The 17,148-nt window shown below is 42.9% G+C and overlaps 1 protein-coding gene across 4 annotated transcripts in view; it reads right to left on the bottom strand.

The window, feature by feature from the left end:
• Positions 1-17,148, bottom strand: part of ARHGAP17 (Rho GTPase activating protein 17) — a 38,791-nt gene that overhangs the window by 18,070 nt on the left and 3,573 nt on the right. For all 4 annotated transcript variants that reach the window (XM_065732726.1, XM_065732729.1, XM_065732727.1 and 1 more), the window contains exons 2-4: positions 3,870-3,909; positions 1,073-1,177; positions 196-272 (exon numbers count right to left, since the gene is read on the bottom strand). In XM_065732726.1, coding sequence (XP_065588798.1) covers positions 196-272; positions 1,073-1,177; positions 3,870-3,909 — 222 coding nt within the window. The remainder of the gene's footprint in view (positions 1-195; positions 273-1,072; positions 1,178-3,869; positions 3,910-17,148) is intronic.

Below are 17,148 nucleotides of genomic sequence, written 5' to 3'. Positions count from 1 at the left end.
TTTTGGACTTGCTCTGAAACGCACCAGAAGAAACGCTTGCTCACTTTTTATTCCCATGAGTTAGAGAGGGAATCTAGAAATATTAGTCTCATTAGCTTGAGAACAGCCTTTATGTATATAAAGTCTCTAATTAGAGCTCTGCAAGCAATAAGACAAAGCTCAGACAACAATTTATTAAGAAAGTCAGATACTTACCCCAGCAAGGTTTCATCACTTAGCTGGGCAGATCCTTCTTGCATGTTTTGAGCAAGTGCTGTTAGAGGAAGCTTTTTCTATGGAACAGAATGAACAGTGCTTAGTTTACTTCATGCTATTCAGCCTTCCCAGCTTTTCCAGTATAAACCCTCTAAACTTTTCTTCCATTCTGCTTCTATTAATCACATATACAACTCACTGTTTAACTTAGAGAAAATGCAAAGTCATAAGAAGTTTCAAGCTGCAAGGTTCATGTTCTCAGACACTATGAGAAGTAGTCTGAGCTGGTATGACTAGCCCAAATTGTACTATAACTACCTTAATAGTACTAAATAGCTTTAACTTGAGATTTAAGCAACTAGATCATTCATTTCCCTGTAGTAGTATGTTCTCTGTGCCCATTTTCAGAAGGATTGTTTTTCAATAAAAGGTAAAAATTTGAATGTTAATAATTTCTAGTTTTAATGCATCAAGAAAACCTCCCTGTGGTTTGGCTAAAGACAGTTAAGGGGCAGAAATCAAGTATGCACAGAAGGCTTATGGTTAATTTGAGAAATTAGTGCTCAAAGGCATTTGTAAACATGAGAAGTTTGACCAAGGAGCCAGAGCATTGCCTTTTCTGAGCTCTTATGAAAGCTTTTAAGTACTCAGCACAATGAAGACCTGAGCTCCCTGACGTTACTAAGGTATTTCAAGTCCATGTTATTATATCTGGATGCTGAACTACATCAGCATGTGAGATGATTTTTTATTATTATTTTTTTTACAGTCACACTTCTCTTGGATAAGCTCAGGCACAGTGATTGATCAGAATGGAGAAGGCCAGGCCATATTCAGACTAGTCTCAGAAGACAACCCAAAGAGTAGCTGTACTTACATGTCTCTTATCAGGATCTGTACCATGCTGGCCCTGAAAACATGCAATTAACCGTTTCTGTGCAATATGGAAAACAGATCTCACAGTGTCAAGACGTCTCTCAATCTAGTAGGCGGAAGAGGGACAGAGGAGGAAAAGAAAATAAGAAACAGAAGTTATTTTCTTGGCCTCAGCAGAAAAATCTTCCTCCTATATCACATTTAGTTCTGGCTTGCTTATTTCTCAAGTTTTGTAGCTTACAAAGAAGTTCAGACGCTTAAGAGAAGTGCCTGACAGCAAAAATAAGACATATCCTAGTGAACATAAAATTCTGTAAATTCACATCTAGAACAATACACATCCAGGTAAGATTGACATATTTCCCTCCCAATTGGTTTATGCACTTATGGACAGTAACTGTTTGGATGGGATATGTATACCCCTATGCAGTAGCAGTGGGAAGAATGCAGTTAAGTCCCAGCAAAAGCGAGCAATGCTTGAGCTGCAGCTGCTAACAGAGACAGCAGCTCCAGCAGAGAGGATCCTCTGCAGACACGGACTGGGAGAAGATGTCCAAAGGGAGGCACAGACAGATTTGGTGAAGGTCAGCACAGGATCCCTGCTATTGGCATGGGAGCCCTGCCCTTGGCACCAGAGCAAGTGCAGCACTAGCTCCCCAGATTCCCTCAGAGGGCAGCAGCAGATGTCCCAAGCTGCAGGAGCAGTGCAGGAAAACTGAAGCCTCACTGGGAGGCACAGTACTAACAGGACTCTCAGCTCTTGACAGACACAAGAAGAACCCAAGCTGAGCTGCAAGACAGTTTCATAATACCTATTTCGGTATATTAAGAAGCAGAGAAACTGTCCATGAAAGTCTCTGAAAGCACAAAGAGCACACAACCTCAAAATTCAGCCTACTTCCAAGAAGTCCACATAAGGATACGTGATGAAGGTGGTACTGCTTTTGCAGTCCACTGTTGCAGCTAAGAAGTTTGATTTCTATTTTGTTAACATCAAGACTAAAAGCTACCAACACATTCCAAATGAGCTTCTATTTGTGAAAGTATTTTTGCAAGGTCACACATTTAAGACTTGTTAAAACATCGAGCACAGGTTTTCATCCCCACCTGAAGTGCAGTAACTGCAGTGAGGAACCACCCCCAGCACGCTGCCAGCTCACACCAGCCACGCGTGCTGCTCATGCTCCCCAGAAAGGCTCTGGAGTGCCAACATTCTGACAGTCTCTTTCCAGGCAGCCAGAATGCCAAAACCAAAGGGCAAAAGACCTATAGGAAGAACTTGACCCCAAAACTTCTTGATAATAAACTCTCTGCTGATCTGCATTTCAGCTCAAAAACGACATGAAAATCACAAGAGACATTAATCTCCATTAAGCTACCTCTGAACTGAAAGCGTGACCTCAAGGCCAAGCTGTCTGCAACCACAGGGCATCTTCAGTGTACAAAGCACCAAGTGACTGCTTTACTATAGGTTACAAGGGCATTCCAGAAAGGAGGTCTATTGTAGAAGCCTTTGCAATACTGAATCACACTGCTTCTCTTCAGACAGGCACATATTTAACAGATATACTTGAAATAGAAAACTGAACTTCAAAAAACAGTAAAAAAAGAAAAAAAAAGAGGAAAAAGAAAAAGCTATAGCAACCCTCTGTCAAAGCTAGTGATAAACATAGAAAGGAACACTGGAACATTTACAAGATGAACAGCACCATGCTTTTAAGCTCTTCAGTTAGATAAGAGCCTCCCTCCCCTCCATGAGCCCCCAAGAGCAAACAAACAAGTGAATAAATTCTTCCACTTGGGTGTAGCCAGTCTGCTCTGTGCCTGGGAAAGCCTTGCTTGCAAAATTTTTTTGGCAACAAGCAGCAGTACTTTTGGCTTTCACTTCTTGTTACTATTCCACAGCTAACCAAGAAAACAGATGGGCCCTTCAAAGCCATCAAGGTGTTTTAATAACACCCCTCTTGCCAGTTAATTGTGCACAGCTCTTCAGAAATTAAAAACAGCATTGTCAAACTGCTGAGATATCTATGGCTCAAATAAAGCAGCCCAGCAGCTCCCCGGAAAGCAGAGTACAGCGTTTCAGGTCGGATCACTTCACCATTGCTCAAAATGACTTCATACGTTCTAGCTGAATACAAGTTCTAAAGCCGATACATTCTCTCATCTTCTACTTTAACCCGAACAGCTGGAGAGAGATGAAACGTAAGTAACACCTCACCGACTAGAAATAACCACGGCACTGAAGATTGATGGAGCAGCTAGCATACCTGACTCTGGCCAACTCATCTGCCTTTTTCTCTCACAAAATGACCAAAGGGAGAGAACTATGCAGAAGAACAAGTCTGCAGTCACTTTGTTTCGTGTAATCAGCCAACCTTGTAATCTAACAGCAGCAACTAGAATTGCACCATGAAACTAACATTTGATGAGATGGCATACATCATAAGAATGACAAGTCTGCAAACAAACGTCAGCGTGACAAGCCTGAGAACAAATACTGCAAGCTAAAATAGAAGCAATTCTGCACCCAGAACAATTCCAATCTTTTAGAAAAAAAAGGAGATATCTGTTGGCATGCCCTCAGCACACCTTATGCCTCTTCTTTTAAGTGCCAAGAGGGTTCCTTCCAAACAAGGGTGAGTGACGACAAACCAGCTGTGCCTAATCACTGCTCCTTCCCAACTCATCATGCTCCACCAGACCATTTTCTTTTCAATAACAGGCACTCCACGAAACTCAGAAGGCTCAAACTTCACAAACAGAATGTTAAGAATATGTGAACTGCGTTACAATACCTGCAGCAGGTCTTCACTAAGCACCTCCGTTTTCTCAGCCCTAGGTAAGAAAAAAGAACACTGTCAGACAAATTAATAGAAATGACTGTGATGCTTTGCTATCTGTTCATCTGAAGGTAAAGGAATAGAATGAGAAATGCAGAACAACCGAATTCCTCTTTTTATAGTTTACCACCACAGTTTTATCAACTGGTACTGGGCATAAATGGAAGCGTGATCACTCTGTCTCCACCTCCCATCAACATGACTTTTATCAAAAACCCTCCCATGACCTCATGTTGGTGGATTCCCTAAATCTTCTATCATTTCATTATTAACACTGAAAACAAATAACAAAAAACAGAAGTATCAGAAGTTAATAGCTTTCCCAGGAAAGGTCTACTCTCAACAGAATAATTGCAGAACACTTCCAGACAGAATATTAAAGGTTGTTATGTATTTGTGCATATATACACACAAATACACTCAAACCTCTGGCATACAATTCTACACCTTTTTCCATTCCCAGTTTATACACAAACTTTGAACTGTTTAACATTGAACCAAATTTGTTTGGTCTTGATTTATTTTGCTATAACAGCGTTTTAATCTATAGAATCAAGAGAAATCCAGCTCATCCCCCTCACTGCAGGGGACTTCAAGGTACCTCAGTACTTAATTTTCTTGTTCAGAAAGCAGCAGGTTCCCTCCTGCTGTCAAATCTATCTATGACACTATGCCCCTTCTGATGTTAAGAGCTGTTTAATACTTCACTGTAAGTCTGAACATCTGCTAAAAGTCTATTGTATTAATGGGGGTTCAGCAGCTGAACACGTTCTAACTCTCTAAAGAGAAGATTCATTCACTCAATTTTTTTCCAAAGGTATTTGATTTCAATTTCATGGTGCATTATCAACTTGAACGACCAGTGAACCATAAAGTATTCCATAATTAAATGGCAGAATGCAGTGATGCTCAAGATCTCAACAAGACAAAAGCAATATTTGGTAGAAAAGTAAACTGCAAGAACTGTAATATTTGTTTAAGAAAATACACATAGGATTGATAAACCTCCACACAACTAGAACTAGTGAGCCCAATCAGCATTATATCCTGTAAGAGGTCAGTCATTTGATTGCTGAGGTTAATGACCAGGTTAGCACTCTTGCCAAATCCCACCGGAAGCTCCAAAGAACTGGAAATGCTCCAGGAACAGCAGCACATTCTTAAACAGATTTTGTAGAGGGTGCTCATTGTTAAGTACAGCCTAAGCTCAAGTGGCAGCTGGTATCCAGGTCAGCTAGCTGAGCTGACAGAAGCACACAGCACTACCTAGCATTTGTGGGAAGAGGTATGTGATGACTTCTACACGAAACCAAGAGTTCTGGAGCAGCCAGAGAGGTGTTCCAGCCTCTGATCATCTTTGTGGTCCTTCTCTTGCTTGTTCCATCAGCTCCACATCATCCTTGTGCCAGGGGTCCCAGGCCTGGATGCAGAACTCCTGATGGGGTCTCACAAGGGCAGAGCAGAGGGGGACAGCCCCTTCCCCACTACATAGCCAGCCCAGGATGCAGTTGGCCTGCCTGGCTGCAAGTGCATGCCGCTGGCTCACGTCCAGCTTCTTGTCCACCAGGATCCTCAAGTTCTCCTCAGCAGGGCTGCTTTCCATGAGTTCTTCTCCCAGTCTGTACATATTAGCTTCACATGGGCCCACTTCTCAAGCCTGTCAAGGTCCCTCTGGATGGCAGCTGGTTTCCACATCTACATTTTGTAATTAATGTTTACACTGACTCCCCTCTACACAGCTCTGGTACTTAATTTGGCTTAGAGGAGAGGAACAAATTAGAGGAAGGTATTTCAACAGTTTACTTGCCCTCTATCCTGACCCACTTCTTTCTATTTACATGGAATGAAACAGACACCTCCAGAGGGATTCTGGCACACCGGAAGCAAACACACATTAACCTAACAAGCAGCTTTATGACATGAAACAGCCACCTCAGATGACATAATGCAAAACAGTTTCTAAAAACATTTGGAGTACTACAACTGGATGTGTGTGCATCATGTAAACCATGAGCTGCAGCAGATCTATGCCCTAACAGGGAGTACCACTCAACTTTACCCTGAAAGCTTTCAGTTGGATCGAGTACATGGAGTTTTTCCCTGGCCGTGCTGCAATAATCACATTGCTATAACCAACCACAGCATTTTGCAAATTGCCTTTTAGCTACAAAAAGCCACAAAATACATTTTATCAGTTACCTTCAGAGGAAGAAAGGCTCCTAATATTAACCCATCTTTGTGTTCATCAGATCTCTTCCTTATACGTCTGCAAAGTTACCAGGTGCCAGCCCTCTTTGCACACACCTACTACAACAGTTGCTTATCAAAGTATTTGGAAAATCCAGACCCCTGTGGGCAGGGGCTGCTGCTCCCAGTCCCCAGGCCAGCATCTGTTTAGGAAAGCTTCTGATTATGTCAGGCTCCTGTGTCAGGTTTGGAGCTGCAGAGGGAAGGCCTCGCCCTTCCTGCAGGCCCACATTCCACCTTTAATAATGAAGCCAAGGAAGAGCCACCAAACAACACTGTTTTTCAGTGACCACTGCTATCAGACAGAAAATGCAGCCTTGTGACTACATCCTGCCTCAGCAACAACCCCCAAGGTTTCCAGTTAAAACGTCGACTCAAAAAGCAAAACTGAACAATTGCACAGTTGCAGCTATAATCACCTCAGCCTGTTCAGAGGGTAAGTACTGAGCTTTTTTAAAACCTTCCTGAAGACTGCAAACAGCATTCTTAACCTGAAACATATCACACTGCAGATGCTGATGCCATATTCTCTATGGGAGTGGCACAACAAAACCTGACTGCTTTAACTCACTCTGGTAGAAGAACAACCACCAAGAGGCTGGAGAGAGGAAAGGTTGTAACTTTTATCCAAGGTACATTAATTAAAATACCTCGGCTTGCTATGACAATTTACAGGTTTACTGTGTGCGTTCTCAGCCCTCCTCTCCTTTAAGTGTCTTATAGCACCATGCATTTCTCTCACTCCCACCTCTCTGACAGGCCCTGGGGCACTGAGCAGCACTGCTGGAGGGGCCAGTGCTGGGCCCAGCTCACCCCAGCCCCCAATGGCACCCCCTCCAACATCACTGCACAGGGAGGACCTCTGGCTTGTGCATCTGGAAACAGCAGAAGAGAATTTCTGAGACAAAAATGCTTATCTTTCATAGTGGAAGAATGTATGAATGAAATGCATGTATGAAATTTGCAGAGTTGAAGAGTTAAAAACTGAAGCTCAATTTGAACGATATTTGGCATGTCACTGGCTGCACAACAGAGTATTGTCACCACCAGGGCACCAGCACTGACCAGGGAACATCTGAGCAGTCAGAGCTACAAAACCAGTGGAAATTTACACCCTTGACAGACAAACAAGGAAGGAACAAGAGCAATCCTGCCATGCAGGCCATAAACCCTGGGCATCCACAACAGAATGAGTGACTCAGTGCAAGTGTTGGAGTGGAAACAGAAACCCTGACTCACACAGCACAGAGCTGGCAGAGGTGATGCCAGGGAGGGCAAGGCTGCGTGGGGCACTCTGCAAAGCCTTCACTGGAAAACAGGAGATACCCACCTGGCATGAGAGACAGAATTCAAGCTCTTGTTCTTAATTCTCCTTACAGATTTTGTTTGTTACCCAGAGTAACCAGATTAGCACTCGCATGTGAGTTAACACTTTGCAGTGCATCCTGCCTGCTTCCCACAGCACAATAGCAAGACTTGTTGCCAGGAAAAATGAAGGAATCAGCAGCTCTGCTCCAAAACAAGGAGTTCAGAATTCAGTGACAATTTCCCTTCTAAAAGGTTTGCTTTTTTAGTACAGAGTCAGACCTCACAGAAAATGGATGAAATGTTTCAGGGCTAACAGCTCAGTTCAACACTGTATTGAACTGCAGGACAGACTGCCTTTTTAATGAGTATTAACTATAAATATAACTCAAATTTATGAAGCCTCATTATCAAATACTGTCACTTCAAAATAGAAGAAAAAAACTTTCATCATGGGAAAAGAGCTGAACAGGGATACCAAGTGTCTCCTTTCCAATAAGGAAACAGGAGAACAGCCCCAGCACTGAGAACCCACTTCTGAGTGCCATTCGTCAACATTTAAAGCGATTGCTTCAATCAGCATCCAAATGTGAAATAAGGCAGCAGCAGCTTGCCCAGGTTCAGCTTGGGCTTGACTTCATGAGGGCAGGGGGATGCAGGGAGCCCCCAGTCCCTGCTCTGACCCTGATCCAAGGCAGCATGGCTCTGTGCGAGCAGCTGTCTGAACTGGATTTCAAGCAGTGCAGTCTGTAACACAAATCCCCCATCTCCCATGCTCTACTGCCATTCTGCACTTCCATGCACTTCTCATACACTATGCTCTTTAATTCCCATATGTTAAAGGAAATTTCTGTGCCTGAAAAGCAAAACTTCTACGACTGTGGCCTCTGTAAATGTGTATATCAAATGTCAGTTTTCAAAACCGCTTTATGATAGAGCATTTATTTTGCTTCCTTTGGCAGCGTTCAGCTTTCTGGACGTACTATAGGAGTCTGCTTTCACCTGCACAGCATTTTGAGGAAAAGCCAGAGCAAAAACATTTGGCCACATCCTCTCCTCACCACAGAAACCAATTTTGAGTTACACAAGCCCCAGATTAACCCCGCTGGACTCCTCTCCGCAGCAAAGCCAGCAGCCACACTGGGAGCAAGGTGACAATTTGAAATCCTCCCTGCAGCTGTGCTCTTTCCAGAAGAAACCAGCAGAGCCATAATATCAGAATTCTGTGAGTTATTTTTAAACATGCTTTAGCATCTCCTTAGCACTACAGTCAGTAACAACAACCTTTAGGTATTTACTTAGTATTTCATGACCATCACTAACAACCAGCCACTGGTCAGACTTCAGGTTTGTCTACTGCCCCCATTTTTCACCCAAATTAACTGCATAAACTTATGCAGAAATACTGAATTGCTTTCATCATAAATCTTAGTGGGAGTAGGAGAAATCACTCTATGGTTCCTGTTTTGGAGGCGATAACCCACAGAGTGACTTCCTAGGGGAGGTCCTTGGGCAGGTTTTATTTTCATATTTCAGCAATTCTCAGGTCACCAATTTTAATCCACATGGTTACTGCAGATTCAGTGCTTCCAACCCTTTAGGAGTGCTTTAACCTTCTAGCTACCCAAAGCACTTTGTTAATCATGATCCATATCTTCAGAAGCCCTGTATCTGCAGAACTACAACTTCACCCTCGATGAACGGATGACTGTTTCTGCTCCTCTGCCCTCCTTTATTTTCCCCACTGAGTTTCTTCATTAGACTTTGATCACTCAATCTAGAGGCTACAACTCTGACCTCTTCTGCAACCTCATCTGGCCACTTTTAAAGAACGAAGCCTTTCTGCTTAAATTAAAGGCAGACCACGCTTTAGCAAGATAATCATCTTGGAAACAAAGCAGACTGCCTCCACAGCAGCAGGGAAGCCCATGACAGCCTGTTCGCATTACTGGGTCTGAGATTCCTCGCTCACTGAAATGGATTCAAGGCTCCTCTCCAGGCAAGGCAGTAAATTTAGCTATTGAGAACAGCCACAGCTTGAGCCAGATCCTATTTCAGGGCCATTCGAGGAGGCACAGTCCTAGCAGAGAGGCTTACACCACTCCCCAATCCCCTCTGTAAAAAAAAAAAAAAAGCAGTTAATATTAAAAGTTGGGAATCAAACTGCATACGCTGCCATTTGAAAAAAAACATTAGTTAATTTATATATCAAATCTGCATATATAGTTATGAGCTATGGCCCTTACACATTAGAAACAAACATGGTTGATTTTTCTAGATGACAAAATTCCAATTGTGGTCTAAATAGAGAACAAGATTTAAAGCAACTTCATCCGGATGGAGGAAGTCACCATTCAGTGAGCAGTCTCTGACAAGCCTGACAGTTTTTAAACATATGGTTGCAAATAAAACTTTACAATTAAGTGCCTCCAGTTCTTACCATTCCTGTAAACTGAGTATTTATTGTAACTATTTCATACTGTTACAAAGCTTTAGCTCAAGCTTTTCCTGTATTCCTACTTCCCAAAAAACAAACAAAAGGAACCCCAATGCACATCAGGCCATAACGGCAATGTGGTTTCTCTCTCAAAAGTGTATTTGATTTGCATTTTGCTCCGAAGATACTGTCATATAAATACTTTCTCAAAGTGCTGTGGTGAGGAATCAAAATTCTAAAGTGCTTAAATCCAGCTAGGATGAAATCAAGCAGTGGTCATGTGTTTGTCCCCAAGTAAAATCTCCTGCACTGAGTTATCAAAAATAAGCAGGGAAAAGAAATCCATACAAATCCGAAACCAACACAAAGTTGGGATACAGAATAGTTTTTTGACCTGGTCAAACCACAGGGTGCTGCTCAGGATGAGTGTTCCCACCGTGATCCAGTAATGCTCACAGCACCAGCAGGAACACAGCCCAGTTAAAACAACCCTGGCTGGGAAGCACCAACCAGCAGCCTACAGCCCCACTCCTTGCAGACAGTTCTGCAGAGCTGCTTGCTTTGCCCCTGCAGCAGTCTGGGCTTGTGCCAGCTGCAATCACCAGGAAATTACCCTGAGATAAGAGTGACGGTCGGATTGCAGCCTCAAGTGCTTCCCTGCAGTGTTCCCCCTTCCTGAGCACTGCCCAAAGCAGCCCCATCCCACATCCTGATCCTCCACCCACCCACCCCTCCCATCCCAAGCCCACATTTCCACACTGATGGGTCAGGGCCACATCCAGCATAGTGCATCTCCTGCAGTTGCTCTCCATGAGAAAAGGGCAGGGGAGTGCCACCCGCTCAGGCTGGGCAGACAGAAATGAAGTTAGTTTAAGCAGCGAGGAGCTGCTTAAACTCAGCTTAACTGCAGTGGAAGTACAGCCCAGGGTGAACCGTGCCCCCAGGAGTGAGGCACCAGCAGCAGGCAGCACCAGGAGCTGTGCCGTCAGGCTGCTGTTCTCCCCACCCAGCACAGGGGACAGATCCAGCTGAAAAATTACCGGCTTGGGAGAAAAGATGTTTCTCAGCCAGACCAACTTCACCACCATGGTCACAGCTGCAAGCACAGAGCTGGGAACAAAGAGATGGGAGCACGGGAATGCCCTGTGGCACCTCAGCAGAGAGCAAAGCAGGCAGGCAACGTTTCTGGATAACAGAACAGCTCTCTTGGACTTTCAGCCAGCATTCCTTTGCATTCCAACTGCTACAGAATAAGTGGACTACCCACACGGTCAGAACACCTCAACATTTTATTTTATTTATTTAACCAGAAATCCTGCATTGTCAATCATTAGAAGAGATCATGAGAAGCAGTACTATATATACACTTTTATATAAATTTTATAAATACAAAATGCTTTCAGCTCAGACACCCTCATCCTTGTATTGCACATTTATCCTACTGCAACAAAATTCAATGAACCTCTGAAAAATCCTGCTTTGTCTTCTGGAGATTCCTTCTGTTTTCTGGGACTCTGGCAGCACATTCCAGCTACATATTACATTGCATAAGTGTCAAAAAAAAAAAAAAGAATCCAAAATGAGCACATCACCAAAGGTAACAATGTTCTTAATTTAACACCCTGTCCAGACAGGTCTATTTTAAGTGCAGGGATTCACAGAGCTAGAAGTAAAAGCCTCTGAAAAGAAACCAAACTGAATCGACACAAAAGGCAAAAAAAGGAAATAAAGAAAATGCAGAAGAGTGAAGCAGGAATAGAAAGTAACAATGCAAAAAGGAATTGGAAGCTTAGAAACAACAGTAAAAAAAAGTCTGAAGGAATTCTGCGACCTGAGACATGATGTGGGGCTGACTGACAGGACAGCCCCAAAGGAGGGACTGCTCCATGCCCACCGTCACACAGGGAAACCTTTGCACTGATTTTCTGATTAACAATTAACGGCAGAACCCTTTATTGTGTTTCACCAAGCAGCAAACCAGCCTCTAGCTGAGCTGGGGCTCCAAAGATTAGCCTGCAATCAAGACTGCTCATCCAATTACAGGGTTTTACAGCACTGGATATACAAGTGTTTGCATGTTGCCTAGATGCAGTATATACAAGACCACACTAATGCGGATAATATGCAGACGTGCACCATCACACCCCACCACATGGTGTATGCCATGGTTTCTGCCTTTCTATCATGAAACTGAAAGGTAACTATCACTATGCTTCTGAGAATGAAACATGAGCCTCTAAGAGACCAGTAAAGATTTATTAACACTTCAACATGCAAGCAGACCTCCTGTTACAAAACCAGGATTACTTTATCCTTGTGCTCCATTCCCACAAATAAAGAAAAAAAAACATCAAGAGTTCAGAACATTAAGCTGCATCCAAAATCAGCTTACAGAAGACAAACCAGCTCAGTGTTCTACTGAAGGGACACTGCAACAGCTTAGCTTGTTTCTTTTCTCGGCAGAAACAAAGGGATGACAGAACACTAGTATTTCCATATGGAAAATAACTCGTCGACAGTTGGATTAGTGTTTCCTATGGACTGCTTGGTAACTGGTTCATCCCACAAAGGAGGCAACCCAGTAAGATTTGGAAGGCACAGCAACTGCGTAACAGCCACAGCTTTCAAAGGAACATGCACAACAACTTCTACAAAAAAGGGCCAACCTCTACGCTTAATTCTGTTATTAGCTAAACCTTTTTTCTTTGTATCCTCAACCCGTACACCATGAACATAAAATCCACAAGTGGCATGCTTCAACAGTTTTCATCCTCTTTTTGAAACTCAGTTGTAAAAGTTATCAGCTTCTCTTGCAATAATTTACACTCTGGAGGCATCACTGGAATCTTGAGAAATATGCACCGTGGCCAAAGAGCATCGTTACACAAATATGAAGTGATTTCTGGTGCAGGACAGCCTGTAAGACAGAAGGAAAAGCCTCCTCCTCCCTTGATCCTTCTCACTTAGAAGTGACTCAGATATCCTGCACACTCCATCCTGCAGACCCCTCGGCTCCTTGATTCACTCTGCTGCAGTCGCTCCAGGATGTTCCTGTCATTCTGCAATGCAATTAACCACACAAGAAAACAATCCGTGTCAAGGAAAAAAGGCTCCTCCTGTCTTAAGAGAAGAGCTTGTGACCTCACCCAGCTGGCTTGTAGTTATGAACACCAGCTTCCTGTTCAGACAGCAGGACTGTCCAAGCACAAGATGCACTGCTATTCTAACATGCTTTTATCAGCAATGGAATAATGATGACAAGCCTGAACACCTACATTTATTTGGTTCCTAAGGAATACATTTTAAAATACTTTAATTCAGTCAACAAAGCAACACCACAGACAAAAAGGATATTTGGAAGTTCCCTATTTTTATTATTTTTTTTTTTTGTCTAGACACCCAGGGCTGCTGTAAGCACAACAATGTTGCTGGGGATCAAATTTAGCCTTGCTTTCAAGACTGGTATCTGCAGCAATCAGGCAGCCTTGAAAAATGAGGTAATCAAGCACATTAATCTGGTAAAATCATTCTGTATGTCATCACCGACTGCTGTTAAGCTGTTTGGTTCTGAGTTGCAGGATGCCAGCCACAACTTACCCAATTTAGCTTGTACTGTTCAACTCTCATGGGTTTAGACCAGAGCTGTGCTGTGGCAAATGGGCACAGCTAATTTACATGGAACAGGAGGCAGCAGAGCAGGCTGGATGTTCTTCTGAAGCTACTGCTTTTACCAAGCCATGAGATCTTTTTCTGGAAAGTATATGCAGTACTAGGAAATATCTAACACACCAGGACACTTTTTACTTGACTATGATCTAAAGAGATCTTGTGTATTTGGCTTTACATGATTTGCTAATACAATGATTTCTAAAGAACAGTTCTGGTTACAGATCCATTAGTATTAACGAACATAAAAATAGTATAAGCATCTAAGAAATGCATTTGCTTTCATAAATCCCAAGCGTATCACATTACCACATCACGTGGAAGCAGCTTCTTAGATCCCTTCTAGCTATTTTAGCAACTTAAATCATTACTATTTTAGGATTTCAGCTCTGGGCATAACCAGATCTTAAAATTATTTGCTTGAAGAGCCACCACCAGAGCATGTTAGAACTAAGGAATCACAGCATCATCCACAAAGGGGCTAAATCCGAGATATGAAGATGTGCCACAGGCCCCAGCCCAGAGAGCAGCCCTGCTCCAGGTGCACCGTTGAGCTCAAGCAGATTCCATGAACTTTTACCTTCATTATTCTGTTATGCCAGATACCAAAACCTCCTCCTCAGGTACACCTGACATCAGCAAAAGCCATTCTTCTGGTTCCCTCCAGTAGTTCACAGGCACAGGGATGCCCCAGGCTGTTTACACACAACAACAGAAATGCAGCACTCCAGGCTTGGCAAAATTATTACTGTCCTCCAAAGCCTGTGAAGCAGTGGGAGAAACAGCTGCATTGGAAAGCTTACACTTGATTCATCACTTTAAGACAACATAAGACCATGCTTTCCTCAGGCAACTGCCCCATTTGCCCTTGCCGTGCATCCCTGCCCCGGGGCACTCAGGCAGCACAGCACAGCCGGAGGTGATCTGTCTCCAGCTGAGCCCATGGGACCTGTCTGCCTTTTGTCGTTAATATTTTATCAATCCTCTGATCTGTTTCAGCAAGCAGCAGCATGATGATCACAGCTAAAGGAGATGAGAGCATACAGCTGGAGGCATGCACGATTACTACTAAGAATTCTCAAATCCCTGAGTTTGGAGTCCTTAATTTATTTTGCTGCAACAAAAATCTCAAGTATTTATCCACTGCCCATGCAGCAGCCAATAGGCAAGCCTGCCCCTGCTTTATGCAAGGCTTTTTTTCTCTCTCCTAGAAGACACAAAACTTGAAGACATCTTCAAGTCACCAAAACTAATCTACCATGATGTGGTGGTCAAGAAGGAAAGGCATTTTCCGCTTCTGCAAAGGGAAACTAAAGGTACACCTGCCCTGGAAGCACTCACTTGTGGCTACATCAATGGAAGTTGCAAGCACACTGATAAGTACCACAATAAGAAGAGCCAAACTGGAAACTTGGTAGCTGCAGGTTTTCCTATAATTGGAAGTTTACGCAATTAGACAAAAAAAATAAGCTGATTAATGAGCTGCACAATGTGCTACATTGTGTCAGCATTCCCTAGGGAGGGCAGGAAATAGATAAACACACAGATACCAAGAATCTCTTGTTGATACAGCTTCTGGAAGAGGAGCAGGCTACAGGGCTGCCTGCTTGCTTCTCAGATTGAGAAGTTCCACAACACAGTATTTCCAGTACTGCACTTCGAGGCTGCAGATCCACCACCCTGAAGCAGCAAAGAAGGATGCAGAGCTGCCTCCCAGACACTGCAGACATGCAGGTTTTTAGGTAATGCATTCCTTCTGCTATCACTAGACAAGTGCTTCGGCATCTACTTGCCAATCAGTCCTTCACAGTTCATTACACGAACTAGGAAAGCCCGCACACGTTTGGGAAAATAGACCTTTACTAATTTAACCTATTCAGACTCCTTAAACCTACCATTAAGTCTTCTTCTGGAAAAGTCTAAGTCAATTTTCTGATTCCAAAGATCAGAAACTTCATTTGGAGATAAACAGGAAATGTTAAGCATGACTATTATAAACACTGAAATGGGAATATTTTCTTTCTGTGAGTACTCAGGCAGACACAAATCTACAACGAGCACAAAGCCACTTCTCCCCTTGAACATGGACATATTTCAATGTCATTCACCAGTTCCTCCCATAAGTTTACCAATTTGTTACCACGTTACCTGCTTTTTAAAAAGCTGCCAAGATGAGTCAGAATATACAGTCAGATACATAAGGGTTTCCTTCCCTCCACAAGTGAACAAGAAAAATATTGAAGCACCATTTCTTCAACATGTGTAAGACAATTTTATTTCAAAAATTCTTTTTAAAAACAGCACTGTAGGGTTAATGTTACATTCACCAAAGTGTTGTAGATTTATTGGAGATGATTGAACTTATTGAACCACTCCAGGTGCTTAGGAAACATCTGGTCTGCAAAGTAGGTTCATAGGTACATTAGGTTGGAAAGGACCGACAAGATCATCTAGTCCAACCATCCTCCTATCACCATCCCTACCCACTAAACTACTAAATCAAATCCCTTAGCAGTACTACCAACAGACGAGCACCATGTAAAAGCTTCCAGCTTCCTTAAGTAATAACTCACAGAATTCTGAAGAAAAGTTAAGACCTGACAACGGACAGCAGTAATATGGTGGAAAAGATGACTCAGTCCATCAGCTTTTCCACCAAGCACTGCTAGAGCACGCATTAAATCTAAGCTGTTCTTCACTACACAAAATCATTGGATATGTCAATGTAACATAAGTTGCTTTAGTGCTGCATCACAATAATGCTGATCCCAGCCCACCACTTACAGACTGCCCAGAGGCTCAAACAACTCCTAAATATAGTATAGCACCGCACCTTTTATGTGCAGCGAGAGCTATTAAAAGGTACGTGCAAATACTCCTGGCAAGTCACAGTAACATCATGTGCACAGTGCCTGGAAAAACCTCCCTGCATACAAGACATTGTATTCAAACCGTGGACAACTAGTGAAGAAGCTGCAATAAGCTTGTTGCTTGGTTAGTGGCCTCTTCCAGACTGCAGTTAGGCAGAACTGCAGGTCGCTGGTCAAACAGCACAACAGCCTGACAGGCAGGCAGCATCCCTGCTAGCAAAGGTGAGTGTGCTCACCCAGTAGCCTAAAGAAGTCAGTAGAGATCAGCATCTAAACTTTCCAGACCAGCTGTCTAGAATAATGTTTAATCTGTACAGTATACTGTTAGTTCTATCTAAAAGATGAAAAAAATAATGAAAAAAACATTAATGGCTGTGTCCCCAAGGGCTGAGAAGCCAAGCTTGTGCAGAATTATTAGACAGCCTATCAAGTGTCATTAATTACCAACCTGTTCTTCTGTAACTAAACAGCAGGACGCAAACACCTCTGAGGACTCATTTCTCATAAATTACTTGGCTAAGTAGTCCAAACACTTTTTAGTGCATCATTAAAAACCTTTAATGACAACATTTCTGAGCACTTATTTTTGGTAGAGAAGTAGAATACTTCCAGAGCTTCAAATCAAAACCTGTCTCCATTTGTTGTTTTTACTTTCTTCATTAACTAGAGCTTGCGTGGTTACCCTTATTAGAAAGGCTTGCTTGAACAG

This window comes from Cyrtonyx montezumae, unplaced genomic scaffold (assembly GCF_038088225.1).
Source record: "Cyrtonyx montezumae isolate F1298 unplaced genomic scaffold, pur_monq_1.0 scaffold_16, whole genome shotgun sequence".
Lineage (NCBI taxonomy): Eukaryota > Metazoa > Chordata > Aves > Galliformes > Odontophoridae > Cyrtonyx > Cyrtonyx montezumae.
This window is presented reverse-complemented; position numbering and strand designations above follow the sequence as displayed.